The 24,005-nt window shown below is 40.6% G+C and overlaps 1 protein-coding gene across 3 annotated transcripts in view; it reads right to left on the bottom strand.

Annotated features, from left to right (window-relative positions):
• Window positions 1-909: 909 nt before the first annotated feature.
• The window catches only part of CNBD1 (cyclic nucleotide binding domain containing 1), a 180,769-nt gene continuing 157,673 nt past the window's right edge, over window positions 910-24,005 (bottom strand). For 2 of the 3 annotated variants that reach the window (XM_077351977.1, XM_077351976.1), the window contains exons 11-13: window positions 23,230-23,297; window positions 10,770-10,829; window positions 914-2,899 (exon numbers count right to left, since the gene is read on the bottom strand). In XM_077351977.1, the coding sequence (XP_077208092.1) occupies window positions 2,750-2,899; window positions 10,770-10,829; window positions 23,230-23,297 (278 nt within the window). In that variant the 3' untranslated portion in view covers window positions 914-2,749. Of the gene's footprint in view, window positions 2,900-10,769; window positions 10,830-23,229; window positions 23,298-24,005 lie in introns of all 3 variants that reach the window. The other variant, XM_077351978.1, reaches the window with a different exon arrangement.

Consider the following 24,005-nt stretch of genomic DNA (forward strand, 5'->3'; position numbering starts at 1 on the left):
ACCAACACCTCCCATGATCTGGACACGATACGCCGTTTGATACAGCCCAAAATCCCATTTGCCTTTTTAGCCACCGAGTCACACTGTTGACTCATGTTCAACATGTGGTCTACTAAGACTCCTAGATCCTTTTCACACTTGCTACTGCCAAGACAAGTCTCTCCATCCTATATTGGTGTATTTGGTTTTTCCTACCTAAATGCAGAACTTTACATTTGTCCCTATTGAACATTTCAACAAAGCCAGGATACACAGAGAAAACCTGCAAGAAGATAGACCCAAAAGAGACAATAACAGGTCACCACTAGTGGTTACATACAGCTCTCAACTCAAAACTGTTCAGTGCATCATCAATGATATGAGTGAGTTCCTGCATTGTGCACGAGGCAAAAGACAATCTTTTCATCGTTTTGGATTTTTTAAAGCCTCATATACAAAGAGAAAGAGATAATTTTAGTTTTTTATGCAAACTTGGGACATTTTTCAGGTTTGTAGAAAGATCTGTCTTGCTTGTTCATGGCTCCAGTCTCCAGATCTAATTATGCTCAGATTTGGTCAGGATGATTATCAGAATATGCAAGTATCCACACCTGATTCTTCAATATGATGATCTAGATCAGTGGTCCCCAACCCCTGGTCCGGGGACCGGTACCAGTCCGTAGATCAGTTGGTACTAGGCCAGGGCTCCTCCTTGTCCTCCTCCCCGGTTGCTACCTCGGGGGCTGCCTTGCCACTCTGCTGCCGACTCACCTTTGGTGCTCTCCAGCGGCCGCCATGGCTGGGGCTCCCTCTCGGTGTGGCACGGCACAGCTACTGCTGGCAGTGCCCTCCAATGGGCGGCGGGAAGTCAGGGGTGCTGGCAGGAAAGCAAGCGGAGCAGGGGCTCAGGTGGCGATGTCCCTCGGCAAAAGACTACCTCCCCCTCCAGGCCTCAGTAAAATTGTCAAGCATTGACCAGTCCCCAGTGATAAAATGGTTGGGGATCACTGATCTAGATGACTCATGAAATGACTCAATACAAAGCAGCATTATATGTTTAACATTTATCTCCTCTAAAACTCTTCTTTGTATATATTATGGGCTCAATGTATTGCACCTATCTCACTTGCTTTCATCAGGCTCAAAATACATACTTAAGGAGTAAAATAAAGAGATCTAGTCAGAAGTAAGCCCCATGTTATTAATTGGGAGTTGTGCCCACAAAAACTGTTTTTAGGATTATAGCTGTAATCTTACAATGAAGTCATCAAAAGTCTTTCTCCCTGTCAAGGTAGGGAATCCTTTTTTATGAGAAATTGATTTTTCTATTAGCTAATAGAGGTACAGTGGTTCTCTACTCCAGTTGCTACGTTTGCTTACCTCACTAATTCTCATTGCTCGTTATCGAAGTAATGTTATGTACTGCTTAAGGCTTGGATTTCCTCCTTTTTTAATGCTGGCAGTTTTATCTCTACTTGTTGTATTGATTTAATGTTAAAGTTATATAGGGAAAGCAAAATAAACAATGACTGTCTTGATTGAGTTAAAGGAACACAATGAATTTTACAAGTGGATGTGATTCTAGGGAGAAGAAAGGAGGATGCATTTGGGACTTGAGCGTCTGTACCCAATTATGCTTCTGAATTTTAATGGCTATTTTAAGGTTTAATATTTTTATTTTTTCTTATTTTCTCATTTGCATTGAAAAGATCTGCAAAGAGGTGTTGTATAATTGTTTAAACTAATTAATCGATAATTATACATTGTAAACTCTTGGGATGATATCGTCGTGGCAACTGAAATGAACCTGAAGGCCGTTTAATCCAGTTTTTTGGCATTTAAGACTTTTCATATTCATCTTTCAATCAGCTGACTTGTAGACATAAGAATGCAAGAAGAGCTCTGCTGGATCAGACCAGTGATCCATGTATTCCCCCACCCTGTTTCATACAGTGGCCTACTAGTTCCTGTTAAGTTACTGAGACTGAGACCTTCCCTGATGTTGCCTCCTAGCACTGGGATTCAGAAGCTAACTAAATGTGGAGGTTCCCCTCCATTACCATGGTTAGTATTTATATTTATTTATTACATTTGTATACCACCCTCCCCTAAGGCTCTGGGCAGTTCACATGGAACGAAAAACAAAGAACAAAGAAAGAGCCACAGATAAGCTAATACTCCATGAATTGATCCTTCCAAAGCTATTTCTGTGGCCATTATTACATTCCCTGGCAGCATGCTTTAGGATGCTTTGGGCTGATCCTGCGTTGAGCAGGGGGTTGGACTAGATGGCCTGTATGGCCCCTTCCAACTCTATGATTCTATGATTCAAAGGCCACATTTAAATCACTCTCAGTATCAAGAAGCATTTCCATCTGTTCAGCCTGAATCTACTGCCCATCAGCTTTATTTGATGCCCTCAAATTCTTGTATTTATCATCTGGCATGTTTATTTTCCCCACTTATCTTCTTGCAGTCTCCCAGAATTTGTCAAAATTATCTTCAAGGTAACAGGAAAGATGCTGAATGTATTGCATTAATGTCCACAATTGCATTTTTGTTGTTGTTTTCAATTAAAATAAGCGTTAGATAAAGATAGGAACAAAGAAGAATCGGACAAAGGAAAGAAGACCAAGAAGACATGATTAGCAGCAACATGCTGGACTACTGAAAGAAATAAGCATGGGGGGGCAGTGCTAAAAAGCAACAAGGACAACAAAAGGAAAAAAAAGCAGAAGATTGTTGTCTTCACCGAAGTCTCCCCTGTGTTCTACATGTTTTGCTGTTTTTTATAAGCAGCAACATTAAGACCTCCTCCATGCTCTTTCTCACACTTCTCAAAGCGAACATGCTCATGGACCCATTTTCCAAATCCAGGGATGATTCCACTGTGAAGTAGCACATCATTCACAGCCATGTCCTAATAACAAAAAGAAAATATTAAATATTAAAACCAACACAGTGATAAATTGATATTCAAACTGTAGTAAATATTCATAACGTAGGCCAAACACAGGAGAACCAATAGCCTCATTCATTTCAGAATGCAAGGAACTATGTTTCCTATTTATTTTCAATTTACACTGTTTGGCAGATGGACTGCAACTGACTGGAATTATTTAACCTCTCTCCCCACAACAGCAGTGTTTCCCAATTCCTCATGATGAGAAATCCATTCAAGAATAGGTCATCTTTCAAAAACTTAGTTTCAAAGACTGAATAAGGTAGGTTTCTAAAGCCAGTGCTGAGAACTCCTGTTGTTTCCCCAAGAAAGTTTCCTCTGTTATAACATATTTTATTAGTTTACCAGTAAAAGAACAGAAGGGAAAAGATTAGAATAATGATCTAGTCATCTAATACAGTGGTTCCCAACCTTTTTATCACCGGGGACCACTCAATGCTGGGGACCACTCAATGCCTTTTACTGAGGCCCGGTGGGGGGGTATTTTACTCCTCTACTCTCAACCACTGCCCTAGCGCTCTCTGATCGCTATGGTAACGTTTAAACATCCCTTCAAAATAAGATACAGACACGCCACAACAATGAAGTGTGTTGTAAAGGGCTGGGGGGATGAAGTAAAGGGCCGGGGGGGGAGAAGGCGTCTTTCGGGGCCCACCTCCAATTAGTCGAAGGACCACATGTGGTCCGTGGCCCACAGGTTGGGGATCGCTAATCTAATACATTATATATCAGAAGATTTTAGAAAAAAAGTCCAAACATACATGAAATTTTTCTGGAGGGCTTCTGTTCATCAGGTTGGTAAGCCTAGCCATTGCAGCATAAGAATTTCTCCAATCATAAGTCCAAATCAAGTACAACAAAAAATGGAGTCCAATAGAACCTTTAAGACCAATAAAGAGTTGCTATTGGACTCAATTTTTGTTGTGCTACTTCAGACCAACACAACTACCATTTGAATCTATCCAAATCAGGTAGTCCTTGTTGTTTCCATCTCAAGTCAATCAGGAGTCTGGCAGCAGTGATCACATAAAAGAAGAATTCTCTAGCAAACACAGGCAGGTGCAAAGGGAAAATATCTAGCAACATGTATTTCAGATCTAGTGGGAAGTGTATTCTCTGCAGTTTCTCATGCATTTTTTATGCAAACCACTTTGACTTTCCTACAAGACTGCCACGTATGAAAAAAAGGAACCAAGAGCATCATTACATCTCCAGCAATTCCCATCAGAATGGTTAGCCATTATACTTATATCTTTAGATAGATAAAGACAGATACCACTTATAGAATATCTTATACCAATTCTCCCTCAGCAATTGGCATTTTGTTAATTTTACATTCTTAGATCAAAGGTGTTCTCACACATCAAAAGGTATCTCTTCCCCAAATTTTTGCATATTCCTCATCATTCAGGACTTAACCTGCTCTGTTTCAGTATCTATTTTTAACAAGTATTTGTAATTCTTCCCTGAAGATTGAGGGTTATTTGATATAGCTTCTAGCTCAAATTCAGTTAAATCTCTGAGGGTTCTTCTTTCATTCTTAAAATCAGTTGTACATGGCTAAACCAGCCTTTCTCAACATTTTTACCATTGAGAAACCACTGAAACAATCTTCAGGCTTCAAGAAACCCCAGAAGTGGTGCAATCGTGCAGAAAATGGTAAAATTCTATGCCAGAAATAGAGGGGGCAAGAAGGCCTTACTACACATAGTTAGGTGTGCATTGGTCTCAACCAAAAGTTCAGCAGAAAAGCTCCATTTTACAGGCCCTGCAGAACTGCAGAAGTTCAGGCAGGGCCTAGATCTTTGTTAGGAGCCCATTCTGCCAAGCTAAAAAGGCCCTGGCCCTGGTTGAGGCCACGTGCACCTCTTTGGGGCCAGGAACCACCAGTCTGTTGGCATTGGCCAAGTGTAATGCTCGTTGGGGAACATACTCAGATAGGCGGCTAAGATACACTGGACCCGGACTGCAGATGGGCTGCATCATAAGTAATGGTACAAGAGTTACTGCCAGGCTCCGCACTTTCTGCCTCTGATCTTAACAAAATTTATACCAGACAAAAAGGAAGCAGAATAATGCCAGCTCCAAAGATGTCTGTAAATCACCAACGGCTCAAGATGGATAGATGTGTATGTTTGCCTGCAGCAGGAGAAAAGAGCAGGAATCCAGTAGCACCTTAAAGGGTGACAAAATTTGTGGCAGGGAATGAGCTTTCGTGAGTCACTGTTCACTTCTTCAGATATATGAATGGTACCTGAAGAAGGGAGCAGTGTCACATGGAAGTTCATCACCAGTTGTTCCTTTCTGGGGAAAAAAAATCAGATTTGCCTTATTAACTTTACTTACTTTAGGCCAGGGGTAGTCAAACTGCGGTCCTCCAGATGCCCATGGACTACAATTCCCATGAGTTGTTCTCATGGGAATTGTAGTCTGCAGACATCTGGAAGGCCACAGTTTGCCCACCCCTGATCTTGGTAAACCAGGGGTAGTCAAACCGCGGCCCTCCAGTTTGCTGGCAGGGGCTCATGGGAATTGTAGTCCATGGACATCTGGAGAGCCTCAATTTGACTACCACTGCTTTAGGCCAATAAAATTATTCTGATTCTGAACTTTATTTACATTTTTCCTTCTGCTTTAAGTAGTTAATATATGAATGTACATGCCTAATGGACATGGTAAACTGCTATTCTAGACTGGGTCATTCTCTCACTGAAGAAGCAGGTCTTCAGCTGGGGTGGAAGAGCGTTTTGCTATTAGATTCTCAGGCCACAGCCTTTCCCTCAGCTTTGACTGGAATACCACCATTACCCTCTATGTCAGGGGTAGTCAAACTGCGGCCCTCCAGATATCCATGGACTACAATTCCCAGGAGCCCCTGCCAGCGAATGCTGGCAGGGGCTCCTGGGAATTGTAGTCCATGGACATCTGGAGGGCCGCAGTTTGACTACCCCTGCTCTATGTGATGATTGGTGGTACCTTGCCTCTGGAATCAGCCAGTCTCATACTGCAGTGAAAAGCAGCATTTGTTTAGTAGACAGTTATTTCAATGAACTTTTAATTTAATTTGGTTTTCTGGCTGGAGTCTTTTATTACTTCTGACCCTCTAAAATTATTTTTATGAGGCATATTGTGTTTGATTGGTCTTATTGTTGGATTTGTTTGTTTTAATGTTGTTGCTTTATTATGCATATAGGATATTAACAAATAAATCTGGATTATGGATTTGCAACCCTTTGCATTTTTCCCCCCAGCAAGTCCCCCTGAGGTCAATGAGTTCCTCTGGAGTAAACAAGCACAAGATCAGGTTATGAATGCATCGTTTGAGGCCACGTGTTCAGCCGAATCTTGCTTGACACCGAAACATTGCTCACTCCCTTTCAGAAAGCCTGCATTTGGTTTTGCTTAAATGAAAAACAACATTTTAAGGGGCAAATGAAATCATCTTGGCAACATGAGGGCTAATGAGCTACAAGTTTTAAACGCTCATCGAGATGGAAGCTGGACTCAGATGCCATTTGTTTGTGGGAACTGTGCCATAAACGGGATTCTGGCAGTGACAAACTAATGTGGAAAATATATATGGCATTCACCATATATCAGGTAGACACATGAGGGGGGAAAAGGTGTGGGAGATTATTCTACATATCATGTGTCTGGTTTTCTACCCAGCCATCGAGCATATTCATGAGAAAGAGCTAATTGGGAAATCTTTAAAAATACATGAGTATTATTTCTTGATTGGTGTTAAGAGTGCCCCTTTTAAGACCTACTCTTCAAATGATGCTCATTTTTAAAATAGCTTAAGACAATGCTAGGCCATCTGGCTCAATAGTTCATTACTGGCTGAATCAGTCCTCAGTGTAGAGCTGGTACAGCCCAGAGTTCCAGTACTGGTAACATTTGGGAAAAATAAAAGAAGAGGGTTTTTGAGGTCTGAATTCAGTGGGATTCAGGAGCAAAATACCCACTGCCTACCACTGTGTGTAATACAGCCCTGATTTCATTTTTAAAACTTAAAGCTACAATGTGAAGGGGGAAAAATGGATCAGAACCTCTGTTCACAGCGGGATTGTTCCATACATACAGAGAAAGAATCCTTCTCTGGGTGGGAAAGTCATCTTCAGATGTTTCCCTGTTCTCTCCGGTCAACAGAATGAGGAAGGAGCAGGCCTGATTTGCTTAACATTTACCTAGCCTGCCATTGCTCCAGTCTACATCTCTTTTGCCTCTGGAGGATATCAAATGTATGTTTTTTTCAGGAGCTGAGCATGGTCAGCCCTGGTTAGCACTTGGAAGGGCGACCTCCAAGGAATGCCATGGTTGTGATGCAGGGAGAGGCAAGCCACCTTTGAACATCTCCTGCCTGGCAGTCAGACAATCTTAGGATCTCTTGGCTATACCACACATATGTAATATGATAAATTATAAATCAATCCTAAGTACAAATTTTGGGCTAAGCAGAAGGAATTGCTTTAGCAGTGGCTATTTGGAGTGTCAACCTGGGGAACAATGAAGAATCCTGTTCCTCCCCCATCACTTTCCTACCTTATATCCATTCTATTAAAACTGTTTTACTTTTTAAAAAAAAGTCTTCAAGGCAGTCTTGCATGATACTGCCCACATTCTACCATTATTCTGCTCCTAAAATGCTTAATCCTCATGGGTTCTCTACTGTTTAAGTTTCACAGCCTTTTCTGGCATTATTTTAAAGAAAAGTTTGGAGTGCACAAACATTTTGACAAGTTATGGTTCATATGAAAGATATATTAAGCAGGTATCTGTAAACCCGAGCAGCAATTAGAAGGTTTTATTTTACAAATGTCATGGACTTCTTTCAGACGGCACTTCCAATATTTATAATGTTAAACAAGGACATGAGGTATCTTGCTGGATCAGACCCTCTAGAAGGGTAGTCAACCTGTGGTCCTCCAAATGTTCATGGACTACAATTCCCATGAGCCCCTGCCAACAAATGCTCTAGAGAGCTGAAAACAAAGGGTGATGTTACCACTAATGTCCCTGTCCCCCAGAAATCTGTCTAATCCCCATTTAAAAACAAAGAAAAAAACAGGTGGTCCTGAATAAACGTACTAACAGAAAAAAGAGAGAACCTATCCCAGGCTATCAAAATCAGGATACAATATAATATTTATACAATTTTTGGTAACTTGTCTCTATTTTAATAATTAATGAAGCAATCAGAACGGACTCTAGATTAGTGCCATTTTCAATGTTGAACTTTCGTCGATGGTTGTTTCCTCCTGTGATGTGTAACTTATCCTAACAAGTTTACAATATTTTAATATTCATCCAACTCAAAGTTGTAGTATAAATTCTACTGATATAACATCGGCCTTCAGCTCAGAGGTATGGGAGAGCTTTGTCAAGAGACCACTCTCATGGTCTCTATGCTTATGATTATCAGTACTTCCACTTGCAATAAATTACACAGTTTAATTACCCACAGAGAGAAGAAGTACTTCCTTCTGTCCATTCCGATGTATTGCCCATCAAATTCTTCAGGTGACCTTAAGTTCTAGTAAATGTTTAGCTGTTTTATTCTCTGATTCTGGATTGGGGCCTGTTTTATGGATATTTTAATGTTGTTCTTATGTCCTTGCCTTGTATTTAATGGCTTGTTTTGGTTTTACATTACTTATTTTATGAAATCTTTAGGCCGTCTCTCTTCTAACCAAAGTCTTGGGAAGGCTAACATCATTAAAACATATACAAAGTTTTCTAAAAACCCAATTACAAGTTGCCTAAATTACCTGACAGGTTAAACAATCACTCCACCACAGTTCCCCATGAACCTGGGATCACATGGGTTCAAAGTAAGATAACAATCCCCAAGATTCTGATGGAGGGGCTAAAGTGCAGCTTGAGGCTGGCACTGGCCTCAACCATATGCCTGGTGGAACAGTGCCATCTTGCAGGCCCTTGGGAACTTTGATTACTCTGAAAGGTCCTAGATCTCTGTGGGCAGCTCATCCCACCAGGCTAGAGTCAGGGCAGAAAAAGCCCTGGCTCTGGTTGAGGCCAGCTGCACTTCTTTGGGGCCAGGCATTTGATGAATAAAGAGCTGTTGTGATTATTTTATTTGTAAACTGCATCATGCAAATGGTTGCAGATAGGGATTCGAGTTCTCTTAGAATTATGACTGATCTCCAAACTATGGTGGATCATGGTGGAAATGGCAGCTTTGAAGGGTAGACTCTATGACATCCCATCCCTGCTGTGCTAGTCATCCTGGATCCTGAAGATGCAGCATAAAAATCTCCTAAACACACAAACTAGCACAAAATCTTCTATCCCTTTGCCTCCTCACCCATCCCTTGAAACCAGCAATTCCATGTGCTGCTTCCATGGCCGTGGAAACATGATTCACATGAATCACTCATACTTCCTTCCCTGTCACTTCCATTTCCCTATAAATGGGGAGTTTCTGTTTCTTTCCCATCTCTCCATGTTGCATAAGGACATTCTTCCATTGTGCACGAGACCTTTCTTAAACAATATAAGGAAATGTGGGTATTACAAGTCATATCTATGATCATTTTAAAGTTCAATGTCCTTTGTTTTCACAGAATCATAGAGTAATTAAATAGGAAGGGTCCTCCTGTATCATGTAGTCCACCCCCCTATCGCTCATCCACTGTAACCTGTCACCACCTTAAGCCTTCACAGAATCAACCTGTCAGATGGCTATCCAGCCTCTGAGGAAGCCTGTTCCATTGAGAAACCGCTTTAACTGTCAGGAACTTCTTCCAGATGTTTAGATGGAATTTCTTTTGCATTAATTTCATCCCATTGTTCTCCAGCCTCTCCATAGCAGCCATTTAAATACATGAAAATGGTTATCAGTTCTCCTCTCATAACCATTTTGAAATTCTATTGCTAATGAATAAGCAAAGGAAATCTCTTTACATTTGATGAACAAGGCAAAGATCTCTCTGAAATGCTTTTGGACACTAAAAGTTTTCTGTGTAATACTTTTTCTTATGTTAACATTTTATTTTATTGCTTAATTTCCTCAGAGGTCATTTTGCACACATGACAATTGCTCTGCAGCAGTTCTCTCCTTCAACCCATATTGTTTTACACTAGCTTCAAAGCCCATTCCTAAGAACAGGCCTTGAAAGGGTCCCTTCCCCTGGTCCCTTTCCAGGCAGCTTAAGATGGCTTTGGGCCACAGCTCGCAGCCAGGTCAAGTGGGGCAGGCAGGGGCTGGGCAGCTCGTTAGCAGGGCTGGAACAGAGCTCCTTAGCAGGCAGTCAGCAGGCCAGGAGGCCCTTGTCAGGAGTCCCAGCCTAGCAAGGCCTCCACCATGACCCTTTGCCCAGGGTCCTCTCCCCTGACCTTCTGCTGGCTCCAGGCACTGAGGCATCTGAGAGCAAAGAGGCTAGAGTCAGGGATGGAGGGCAGGAGCTGTAGGGGCAGGGCCAATCAGGGCAAAGCTGGCTGCACCCTGATTGGCCCTATTCTAACTTGGACAGCCGGATACGTACCACCCCCTAGGCTGTTTCACAAATAGAGGAACAACAATAGATAAGCATATTCACCTCCCCTCATGTCATTCTAGGGGTGACCATTCCCAGGTAAAACCTGGGGATCACCTAGAATTATAGCTCATTTTCAGACTGAAGAGATCAGCTCCCCTGGAGAAAAATGGCTGCTTTGGAGAGTGGACAATATTGCTTTATATTCCACTGAGATCATCCCTCCCTGCCCCAAATCCTGCCCACTCCCGGCTCTACCCCCAAAGACTTCTGGTATTTCCCAACCCAGAGGTTAGATATCCATCGCAGTGCTCCGGTGCTCCTATTACCTTTGTGTTCTTCCATTCTGCTTCAATTTTCTTTTTTATATAATCAAACTTCAGATTATCCTGCATGGAAACAGAACAATAGTGAATAGTTTCAATCAAAATGTTTTTTCAATTATTTAAGAGTCTTTGGTGGCCTAACTTCAAGAACTACCTAATTTTATAATCCCTCAAAGACTTCATGATTTAATTTATATGCTCTTACATAAAATACCTCATTTCAAAACAACATGTCATGGAATATTATCACTGCAGGACACGTTAGTGTTGAATAACTTTTCCCTAATAAGAATAATGTTCCCCTCATAGGAACATCATTATCAAAATACAGGCATATGTTTCTTGTTGAACCACTCAGCTTTTTTGAACAACTTACTCTTCCAGCCAGATCAGAATACACACTAATAATAATAATAATGACAACAACAGCAATAATAATATCAAACAATGTTTGGCTTCGAACACAAAAGGAGCCCATTACTGTGATACATGAGTAAACTGTATATAAAATAAGTGTAATAATTGTCGTGTTAAATAAAACATTTATCATAGTAACTCAGTGTCGGATTCCAAACCCAGATTATACATCTGAAATACTTTCAGGAACCAAAGAAAGAACTCTGATTTTGACTGCCCTGGAATGATAAAAGAATAGTTTGATGTAACTGATGGAAGTAATGGAGAAATTCTTAATATATAACAAAAGTAACTGACTTGTTTGAGTAACCAGACCATTAACATTTAAGTCAACAAAAGACTTCTGGAAGGAAGACTCTGCAAAGTCTAACTACTCCAGCCTAGGTGTTTAGGTCCTGGAGTGTTCCTGGCTGGAAACAGGGATGCATATGACTTGCATATTGTCACATAGAACATTAGGAGTGATCACTGTTAATAGGAAACAATCTGTGGCTAGAAGTCAAAAGTGACAAGTGAGAAAAGGTGGAAACAGGAGAAAGCAGAAATGTGCAATATTGATTGAAGCGATGGTGGAATACAGTGAATTTGAAAAAAGAAGCGCCTCTTAAAGATTGTACGATATCAACTCATAAGCACCCGCACCAAACACACTCGAGCTGAGGGGAGGGTCTAGAAAGGCAGCAGACGGATGAGGCACCATGGAAGCAGCAGGGACAGATGCCAGGCAGGGCAGCATAGCCCACAGCTGGATCAGGGGAAGGCGCTGAATGCGGAACACAGGGAAGGGGGTGGAGTTTATGAAACCTCGGGCATGCAGGGGAGGAGAGGAAATGGGACACAAGAGAGATAAAAAGAGGGAAAAGGCTGGGAAAGGGGGGGAGGAGAGAGAAGGGGAAGTGAAGTGGTCGGCTGTGTGATGGGAACAATAAAGGAGCACTCAAGCATCTGGAATGTGTTCTAGTGCTTTATTGACTCTGGGGGAGACTGCCGGTGAGAGTAAGTGGAGCCCAGGTGACTTGGACACTGGACCAGAGAAGGATAACCCCTCACCCCCACCTGTCTGGAGGGACCCGCAGGCCCCTGCCCCGGGGAAAAGGTTTCAGGGGTCAGGCGATGAAGGGATAGACACAGAACCATGGGAGGGGCCTAATAATATCCCACCTGAAGGAAAACTAATTTAAGTTGGGAGAAAGGGTCTTTAAGTTGGAGAAAGGCTTCAAGCTGCTTAATGGGATAGTAGAATACATGCCAGTATCATTAACTCTCACTCAGTACACACCTTGTAAAAATGGGTTAAATCACTTAAGCAAAGAACTGTGAGAAAAAACTGTCCCATAACTCAGAATGGGGAATTGCCAATGGTTGCCAGCAATGGGATTGAAGCAGTCAGTCATCCCAATCCAGCAAAAGCAATCTGACTCAGAAATATGGTATTCCCATGATATCATGTTTCTGGGCACATATTTCTGGTATGGATCAAGATCTTGGGCACAAATTAGAATATTTGAGAATTCTAGAAGAGGAAGAAGACCAATTTATGGTGACTCCATCCATGGAGTGTTCCAAGAAAAAAATGAGGAGAGGTAGTTTGCTATTGCCTTCTTTCATGTGGTAACCACAAATTGTTGATCTCTCTACTTAGCTTCCAAACTCTGACATGCTCTGAGCAAACTGGGCAATTCAGGATACAGACAACAGAATGATTTGTGAGCTTGAGGAATAACTTTTACAAAGTTTTTTTATTGAAGATACTTTTTCTATATTGGTAGCACTGGTTTTTGTTAGTACTAGTTCAGTTCATAATAAGAAATATAGTTTTCCTCTCACAATGGAAATGGGGACAATACAGCAGTGGTAGTTTGCATTCAACTTGTATCACCAGCTAAACAAGAATAGCAGGGTGAAAAAAACTACTTGAAACCTAGTAGGCCTGTTGTCCATTGACCACCAGTTCTCAAACTCAACTTCATATAGTCCCATATGTTCAATTGTAAGAAGCATGCTCTCAAGATGAGGATGAGTACCCAAACCAGACAAAGAAAATGTGGAGAAATACAGTTCAAATTGGTAGTCAAATAAATTACTGACAGCCCGTCTCTCACAAGGTATGTGCTCCGGGGCTTCTTAGTCCCTCTCCCCTGGACCTGACTAACCAGTACAAGCTATGTGGAATAATTATTTTCATCATAAATATGCAATATATTTAAGCTGATTTATCAGAAAAACATAGAAGTATAACACTTGGAAAAGACAAAAATTTCAACCCTACTCCATTGTTGAGCAAAAGGAGCACGCATCACTGAAGTGCCTCATGTGTATATGCAGTGAAGTGCCTAAAGTGATGCTTATATTTTCTCAGTAAATTGATTGAGTCCACCTGGAAGGTGTCAGACACACCATACTGCTGCCTAGTTTGGGCTAAATTATGACAGATTGCTAATGAATTTTAGAGAAAGTGTATGACCTTTAGGAGAATAATAGTCAATATGTGCTCATTAGAAAGTTAGCATACCTCGCACACCATTTCTGTTCTTAATAAGCACATGACCTACAATGAGCACAGATGACTCTGAATATATTATGTTCTTCACATGAATTGCCACTTAAACCCAAAAAAATTATCCAAGATTAATAAGCACACAGTTTTCCTCCAGCATTCATAAAACTAATGAGGAAAATTGAGTGTAAGGAGGAAAATATTAATTCCGGTAAAAAATTATATTAATTCCACATTAAAATGATGTTAATGAAATATATATATCAAAATCCTAAAGGGAAAATTAAAATGCCACCAAGCAGAGAAAATTAAAATGCCACCAGCAGTCATTTCTAGTACTTTGAAAACAATATTTAAGATACCAGCAGTCACAAAAAGTGTCAATTAACTGGAAGCAATTCCATATCACTGGCTGAATACAATGTCCTGTATACAATGCAATGCTGTATTTAACAGTAGACAAGAGCAAGATTCCAGTAGTACCTTAAAGACCCGGCTCCTGGACAGCCTTGCGATGTTGGTGATGTCATGTAGAGGGGGCTCTATATGCCGCCAACATGCAGAAACTGTTGAGGAATATTTTGTTGTGTGGAATGGCCTTAGTATCTACGTATCTCTCTGTGAAATCCTAAAAACAGTTTCCTGGGAATTTCCAATTGAATAAATCCAGGTAAGATCCTAGTAGAAATGTTTAGAATTGCTCTCTTGGTTTGCTAGTAATGCAGGTATGAAAGTGGCCACAAGCTGCAATGCATTAGTAAAAAATGAAACTTGTTTACCAAGGAATGTCCTGGCCTTGACCCTACACAGCACGAAAGCAAAATTCCTTAGGTCTATGTTCAAGCCTCAACATAATTGAGGCAATCAAGCAATCTCAATTTGTATATAAATAATGATTTACTTATGTTGGCCTGCAAGGTAGATGTATTTGTACTGCAGCTATAAGCACTCTGGGTTGTGCAGTTTGGATCCTTTATTTATTTGTTTGTTTGTTTATTTATGCCTCTCTTAAATCCAAAGAAGTTTACAACATCATATGTACCTCATTCATTTTCTTCCTCACAAAAGACACCCTGCGAGCTAAGTTAGGCCCAATGTCACCCAGAAAACTTCTGTGGCAGAGATTCAAATCTGAGTCACTCAGATTGTAGTCTAACACAGTGGTCCCCAACCTTTATTAGGCTGGGGACCGGCAGGGCATCGGGCCGCGCCCGCGGGGACCGCGCCCGCGTGGGCCACGCCCACATTTCGGCCCGCGCCCGCGAGCCGCACCCGCGGATCGGGCCGCACCCGCGAGCCGCGCCCGCGGATCGGGCCGCGCGGGCACGGCCTGCACGGGCGCAGCCCGGCCCTGATTCCCTCTTCCCGCCCTCCCGCAGTAAGTAGCTTCCCGGGCCGCAAGCTTGCGGCCTGGGAAGTTTTTTACTGCGGGGGGGGGGGCGGGGAGAGGGAGCCGCGGCCCGGCGCCATGGCCTTTGCGGCCCGGCGCCGGGCCGCGGCCCGCAGGTTGGGGACCACTGGTCTAACATATTAACCAGTACACTATGGTGGCTAACATAAATCTCATGTCAACTTGACATTAAAAACTAACAACCTGTAGATTAAATTTATTTTGTAAAGAACGTTAAATCAGGGGTAATTGCTGGTTAAATCAGGCATTTGCTGGCAGGGGCTCATGGGAATTGTAGTCCATGGACATCTGGAGTACCACAGGTTGACTACCCATGCTTTAAATGACTTGAACCTCAAATTAAACTAGATGTGTGACTTATGTACAGAATAATGTAAAACTCTTTCCATAATGGATATAACAAAATGTTGTAACCTTTCATAGTCTAACACGGTCATCTTCACACCCCAAATAAATGTAACCCAATTCTAAATTATTCCATTACATTCCTTTACTGGCTCACTCCTGCTAATCAATTCTCTCTTTGCATGGTTCAAACTAAATTTCAAAACATTATAAAATTCCCTAATTACAGAGACCTGGGTCCCAAAGTGGAGAAGCTCACTTCTAATCTACACGAGAGCAGTTGACTCCAAGTCATGGGTAGTCAACTGCGGCCCTCCAGATGTCCATGGACTACAATTCCCATGAGCCCCTGCCACATAAGGTCACAGGAAAAGAATGCAGAGTTTACACATATCAGACCACTCCTTTGCTCTTTTGAAACATCTGCATTTCTGGCTATGAAGATGTTTATTAAATCAGAAAAATCTTTTTTTGTTTTCAGGATGGATTCCAAAAAAACCCAAAATGTATGTTATGAGATCACTGCAAGGCTATTAATCATTTCAGAAAAATAATACTACTAGCACAGTGTTAATCTGAGGGCATGAGTCAGATTGCATTCAACATTTCACTTCATAGCCATATGTCCACAATGGAAAATCCTATGTGGTATAGGAAAGACAGATGTTAACTTTTTTTACACTTATGTAATATCAACCAGTTATATTTTTGTTCTAAATAGAAGTATATGTGTTGAACATGGTTTCAGCCCATATGATCACTCTGTTTCTGGTTTGTCATTTGTGATGACAATTTTACACACATAATGAAAACAAAAAAAAAAAATTCTTTGCCCGCTGGTGGAAAATGGCAAGAGAAAGGGATAGACAAGTCTCCCTGGGAGAGAATTCCCGAGTTTTGGTGCCATGACTCAGAATTCCTTTTTCTGCATTGCCAGCTGCCTAATTTCAGAAAGCAGGACCTTGGGGGAGGACCATAATGGTCATGTAGGTTCATAATGGAGTAGGCAGTCCTTCAGATATGCTGATGTCATACCATATATTTATTATTAATTGTATTTAAAACATTTCTATGCCACCTGCCAACTCAAATAGGGTCCCTAGGGTGGAGAACATAAAACAATAAAAACATTTATACAATTAAACTATATTTAAAATAAGTTCTACATAAAATATTTAAACAATTCAGTAGAAGTGTACATATACAAATGCCCACAACAACACAACCAGGCAGAAGGTATAATCAGAGAGGATAGACAACTAGGGAGGGCATCATACTGGGGATATACAAAACTGGAGGCCTGACGGCCATCTCAGAATCCTACTTTGGACTGCTTCAGTCCAATCTTCCTAGCTGATGTGGTCAGGACACTGGCAGGTGTTCAGCCTACCACATGTCCCTGTGTTCAACATGGCTGGTGAAAGCTGGCAGTAAGGAGATCGCCAGGAAATTATCAATTTGTCTCTAATTTGGGAGACTTAACTGGAGAGATTGAAGGATTGTTGTTAGGCCACTTAAAGAAAAAAAAAAACCACTACATTCATCAGACCCAGTCAACTGGGTCTAAGTGCTAATTAAAACCCAGGTTGTGCTTGGCACTGAAGTTTTTCACTTTGAACAATATTCTGTGTGAGTTCTCACTGTGATAGGTTTAAATCCTGTCCTACCCGAAAATAAGCAATCACAGAAAAATTCTTCCATAATCCAAAACCCAGATGTTGAATTATTATGATTTTTTTTCTTGGCATATGGTAACAAGAAGTGTACACATGATTGCAAATGACATCACATCACAGATCTATACAGCTGAAGACCATGGTGCATGGACAGAAGACATGTTAACCCTTTCTTCTACAAGCTTTGCAACTGTGGTCATTTACCAATGGCTTCTGTTTGGCTTATTCATTTTACAGGAATGAATTAATATTTGATTGCAATATGGAGTCCCATCAAATTCATTGAAGTCAATGGCTTAGGAGGGTACAGCTTTGCATATGATATAACATCAAATCCTTTCAATAGTTTTCAAAGAGACTTAATTGTGACTTTTTTATTTTTCGAGATTACCTCCATTCTATAGTTTGTAACAAAAGAACTGTGCAAATGTTAAACTGCTAATTGTTTAAATAATGGAAAGGATTAAGCACTTTAAAGCTCCTATAAATTTTGGGGGGGAAAGATTAAAACACAGAATATTCATAAGAAGTAGAACAAAGGACAGAAAGTAATGGTTTTATCCCAATTTCACAAAACAATAAACTTGAGTCATAAGTATAAAGTGATTTTTTCCAAAGCTACAGACAAAATCTCTGTAAGACTCAAAGTGCAATCCTAAACAAAATTAAACCTTTCTCAATTCATTGACTTGAATGGGCTCAGACTCAGGAACTGACTCGGGTTAGGAATACATTGTTAATATCTTTGAGGACTCTGTTAGAATTTTATTTTAAATTTCCATTACCTTTAAAAAGTTTACTAGTTAAAACTAATATTTTCATAGCTATTAGATTGATGAAGTTTGAGAAAGAACATAGATTCAGAGCATCATCTGTCACCGGAAAGAAAGTAGACAAAACATAACAACTAAATTGCAACCAGGTGGAATTGCAACATTATAACCTATTATGATTTTATATCATAGGAATCAGGAAATAGACAAAAACTTCCACCCAAGTCCAGTATTGTCAAAGGAAACAAAGTTGGGTTTTGATTAATGCACCAGGGATGTGCACCGGGAAAAAAAATTGGTAGTTTTCAGATTTTAAATTTCCTGAAATCAATTTCCTCAAATCAGCTAAATCACTGATTTGGCTGACAGATTTGAGTTCATCTGATTTGGGAAAACCCTAACTGATTAGGTCAAATCAGGCACCAAACAGCTGACTCTGTATCAGGATCGGCTGTTTGGCAGCTCTGGGAGCATTTAAAGGAACCTAGGACCCTTTAAATGCCTCCATCCGGCCCTTATTCAGGGCCCGGGGTGTGGGTGGGAAGACCCCATTGGCTTCAAAGGGGTCAGGAAGGATGGATCTCCCCCCACACCGGGATCCTTCGCAGGCAGCAGTCATCAAGCCTTCACTATCTGGGAAGGGTCTGGGGGAGATGTTACGTAGCTTCCACCCCCAACCCTTCCCAGGCAGTGGAGATCAAACCTACAATTACCCACAAGGGTCTGGCTGGGGGAGGCATTTAAAGAGCCCCCAAGCAGCTGATCTGTCAGTATCAGCTGTTTGGAAGCTCTTCCCACAGACCGTTCTGAAGCAGCAGAGATAGAGCCTCCACTGCCTGGGAAGGGTCTGGTTGGAGGAGAGAGGCCTTTAAAGAGCTGCCAAACAGATAATCATCAGGATCAGATCTTTATTGGGTCCTTGTCAATGCCAAATCAAATCAGCCAAATCACACACCTGAAACTCAGAGAGCTGGTACAGACACCACCCACCACCATTGTGTGAACCCTTCACCTGAAATTCACAGAGCTGCCTGCCACTGCCACATTTGCTGGCTCTCCCCCCACCTAAAATTTGCTTAAAATTAAGCATATTGAGTACAAGTATTTTTTTCTCTCTTACTCCACCCCGCAGAAAACCTGAAATGGCTCTTTGGTTTTACATACTTAAGGAATCATATCTGTCACTTGCAGAGTGCCATCCTAATGATTCATTAAATCATATCCAGAGATGTGTGCTGTGTTGGCTGCTACATGAATAGTTGTTATGGAATTCTTTTCCCTGGGGATTCACCAAAACTCAGTATTTTCTAGATTTTCTAGAGGGCCTTCCTAATGGACATTTAAATATTCATTAGCTGCCTTTCTCCCTTATGGAACTCAAGGAGGCTTACAATATCAGGTATATTTAGTTGTGTCTAGTATTTGTAGCTGAGAAGCTCTATGGACTCAGGCACTCTGGGATGTGCCAAATGTCATATTAAATAGAATAAAATATCCTTCAATCCCAGCGTCATAGCATAAGAGCTAAATCACACCTCACAAAGTGCACAGATTTCATTACCATTCTTCAACATATTGAAAAATGAATTCACTAGTCTCAGAACTGTTCTCAACTGACTCTTTGAGGCAATCAAAAATACAAAGCTGCAGAACACAAAACACAGAAATGTAAGATTGTTCTGCATAATCAAGATGAGGTTGAACAGGGCCTATTAGAGAAAAATTAATATTGCTTGCTTTAATTAATAAAACATTAAATATTAACAGTATTGAATTATACAATATTTAAATGGAGCATGAATATTTGATGCTATGGAAGTTGGTTGAACTTCATAAAAATGGAGTTTAAACATTCTCAGTCTCAGTGGCAAAATTATGTTGACTTTGCTGATCAGTTTTTTCAAGGGAAATGTTGCTTGCTTGTCACAGACCGTAACAGTTCTTTGTGGGAAACAACAATTTTATTTCATGATTTTTATTTCATTATTTATTTTATTTCATTATTTCATGGTACCACAAGGCTTGGTACTAGGTCTGGTGCTGCTTTTTAACTTGTTCATTTGGATTTAAGAGTAAGCAGTGAAGTGGCTAAGTTTGCAGATGATATTAAGTTGTTCAACTTGCAGAAATGATGACAGAGGGGGTGGTATGATAGAGGTTTACAAAATTAAGTATAGGACAGAGAAGACAGAGAAAGAAGTACGTATCTCCATTTCTCACAATACAAGAACTTGTGGACAATGAAGTTGATGAACGGTAGATTTTGAAAGGAAGTACTTTTTCTTTCAAAGAGTAATTCATATTAGGAATTCACTGCTGCAGGAAATGGTGGTAGCTACAAGTATAGACAGTTTCAAAAAAGGGTTGGATAAACATGGAGCAGGGGTCCACAAGATACAGATGACACACTGTGTATGGGACAGTGATGCCCTGCATTCTTGGTGCTTGGAGGCAAAGTGGGTTCTGGCTCCACTGATGAACCTCTTGATAACACCTGGATTTGGACCACTGTATGACCACTGGCCAGATCCAGAAAGGCTCTTCTCATAATCTTGTGTTCTCTCCATATCTCACATAGAGAAAAGTCTTTCATAACACTCACTCCCTGAGCTTTTTTATTGGGAGATATTAAGAATCTGAACCAGAGGCCATCTGGATGCAAAATGTGGCTTGAATTTTGCCAAGAGAAAGATTTCTGACAGCAAAACATTACTTCCTTGCCTTCCTATTTCACTATAGCCCAATATGTCTTCCAAAATGCTTCTCTTGGGGGATAGGGGACCCAAAGACAGTGCCAGAGATGAGTGAGAAATCCATCATAAGACGAGGAATTGGCAAAATTCTCCTCTCTTCTTTTTCAGCAACCCTTTTCCTTCTTTGTAGCCTTTAACTGGCGATTGGTGGAGTAGTTTGTCCTCTCAGCCAATACACTGCTGTAGGTGCTGCTGGAGTTTTTTGCCTTGTTTATAATGTTTCCACTCTTGGCGATTGGTGGTACTAGTTTTGGCCACGTTGATAATCAACCACTGGTTTCTAAGGTTTTCCTCGATTTGTTCAAGCCACGTTTTCTTTAGTATCAGTCACTGGATCTTCCATTCAGTTGGTCGTTCTCGCCAGAGGAGTTTATGAGGCAGTCTCTGCTGGTGTTCATTCTACAGACAGGGCCAAATGATTGCAGTTTGTGCTTTTGGATTTGCTCTTTAATTTGCGGCTGGTTGTCACATTTTGTCTGAATTGTCTCATTTTGATTATGATCACATAGAAACACACCCAGAATCTGCCGCAGGCATCACATTTGGAAGGTACTGAGTTTGTTTATGTCAGGTTTTAGTAAAGTCCATGTTTCTGATCCATATAGGAGGATTGGCAGGATTAGCGTCCAGAAGATAACAACTTTGGTCTTGAGAGAGATGTTTGTCTTCCCAACCCTATGTGCTATATCACTGAACCATCATCCTTTTCAGTTATTAAGCTTTAAGGTACAGCAAATGAGAAATATTTCTAATTTACTTTTGAAGTGAATTTGACCAAAAATGCCTTATATCAGATGTGCTTGAAGTTTAAAGAGCACAACATGCAGCTCATTACAAAACGTCTTATTTGAAAACAATATAACTTGCAACATTATGGAAGTAGATATTTCTATTGATAAAACTTTGGGTACTCCAATGGGATTATATGCACTATGAGAACAAGTTACAGCTCCTTGCAGTTATTTTTCTTTTTAAAGCTATGATAAGAAGATTAAATCTTCAAATATTTAAAAGGGTGTCATATGGAGGATGGAGCAGAATTGTTCTCTCTTGCCCCAGAGGGACAGACCAGAACGAATGGGATAAAATTAATTCAAATGAAATTCCATCTAAACATCCGGAAGAAGTTCCTGACAGTTAGAGCGGTTTCTCAGTGGAACAGGCTTCCTTGAGAGGTGAACACTCGGAAGCCTGAACACTCTTGCAGCACTCTGGGACCAAACAAAGCACTTGTAAGTCCATGTGTGTGACTGTGAGTTGAGTTGGGTGTTCCCATATAATTTTAAATGTCTAGTCTGAGCCTGAGTCAATCCAGTGCAGATCCAGTTCAAAAGCAGGACTAATCCAATTTATGCAGTCATAAATCCTTCATACTAAACCCTCATTCTTGATCCCATAAATCACTCCATACGTGTTCTATCACATTAGTGTGAACTCTTTGATGGTGCTGCGTGCAGTGGGAAAGTTGCATTATGTTGAAACTTGCTTCAGAACCTGGGCTTACATGTGGAGGTGAAAGGGTTAAATGAGCCTTAGGACCCATGTCAACCCATAAAGACTGCAGAGATGGTGTATATTTTGCCCAGGGGGAAAGGAGGTCAATTGGGGATAAGCAGACAGTTTTCAGCTCTTTGGGATTAGAAACAGAACCATGTAGTCTATTGAATCTAGAAGAAGCAACAGATTTATATTTCCAAGAAGCTAGATTCAATTAAACATTATGACATAGATTTTAACCATGTGTAATGGAATAGGCTGCTTTCACAGAATGTGGAACCACTTAGTTTGGGAGCCTTTTTTCTTTTTTGGGGGGGGGGCTCATAGACACTAACTCTAGGAATGCTCTGGATATAGATCAGGGTCACTAGTCTCCTCCATCATCTTACTTCACACTTTAATTCTTTGTGCAAAATGTTATCTTCCAGAGCATTTTACAATTGTCCCCTTGGTCATGTTTTCTTCCCCTTCTCAATCCCCCTTTTCAGATTGCCCTATATTATTATAATTAAGTGTATACTACTGCAACATCGGTTCACAAATTAGTTAACAGGAGATTCAAAAGACTGAGCTTTTTCAAGGTACTGTGAGATTTGAGACAGAGAATCCAATGACCCTTATTCACATTGTATCTTGAATGAGCAAAATATTCTTAGGCAAAACATCCAGCTGACACACTGACCCTTGAAGATGATATTTTAAAGCAATTGAGGTTTTTAATGAAGCTCCCAAGCTCCAGACATCCTCTCTGTGCATTCAAAAATCGTGCTCATAGACCAATCTCTTCCGTCTGCTATAAGGTTTTCACTGCTATCTAATGTATAATTCTGCTGGATGAACTGACAGAACAGCAGTGTTTCTATCACTGGCATTGATAGTTATTTTTATAACATTTGTTTATTTCTCTACACTTTGCTAGCATAACTATATACTTGGGTCCTGAAAATGATGTGTGCAATATGATGACTGTTATACCATTGGACAATTTTAACTTATTCTGGCAGAGTATATTCTCTAATCATTTCTATGTGACTTTCTTCAAGCATGCGCTATCTGGACTGCAGACTTTCAGATTTCAAAAGTACCTTACTTACTTTTGTGATATTTTCAAATGATGGTTTGACAGTCTGAAGGAGCAGCATACGTATATCAGGGTCTAAATCTGCAGAATAACAAAGGGGAAAGCAGTATTGTTGAATTTTGCAAAGAGAGAAAGACAGACAAAGACAGAATATTATTTTATATATTGCTGAAGTACATAGTGCTAAAAGTAGTTATAGATGAACGTGGTTGGGGTAGGGATGAAGCCAGAGTTTCCCTTTGTTATAGTATGATGGGTGTTTAGCTTTAACCAGGACAATTATCTGTATGTTTGACATAACCAATGAATATTATGCTCTAATGTCTATGGCTGGAACACTAAAGAAATGTAATTCAGATGATTAGCTAGTTATTCATTTTTTAAAACCCAATTAACTGGTTTTTTTGCCTGGATTTATTGCCTGCATTTTATCCCCATAAAGGCCCTAAACAACTAACAAAGCTAAAAGTGTAACATGAGAAAAATACAACTAAAATACAGAAGATGAAGGAGGAGACACTTCAAAAAGTAAAGCAGATTTCCCTCTCCCTCTCTGCCTATTGGGAGATTTCCCCCACTCTAGGCTGTGATCCTCAGCTAAGAGCTAAAAGAGAACAGCCCTTTGATTTGTGCCCTTTGACTTATCTCCACCAAGGTCTCATATACTTGAGAAGCAGAGGAGAAATAGATTTAACAAGATGTTATGCAGCCCGTGCTAGCCAATTAGCTAGCAGGATCTTCCCCAATTTTTCCCATGCCAGGTAGTACTGATTACTATGACTTAGAAAG

This window comes from Paroedura picta, chromosome 9 (assembly GCF_049243985.1).
Source record: "Paroedura picta isolate Pp20150507F chromosome 9, Ppicta_v3.0, whole genome shotgun sequence".
NCBI classification, from domain to species: Eukaryota; Metazoa; Chordata; class Lepidosauria; order Squamata; family Gekkonidae; genus Paroedura; species Paroedura picta.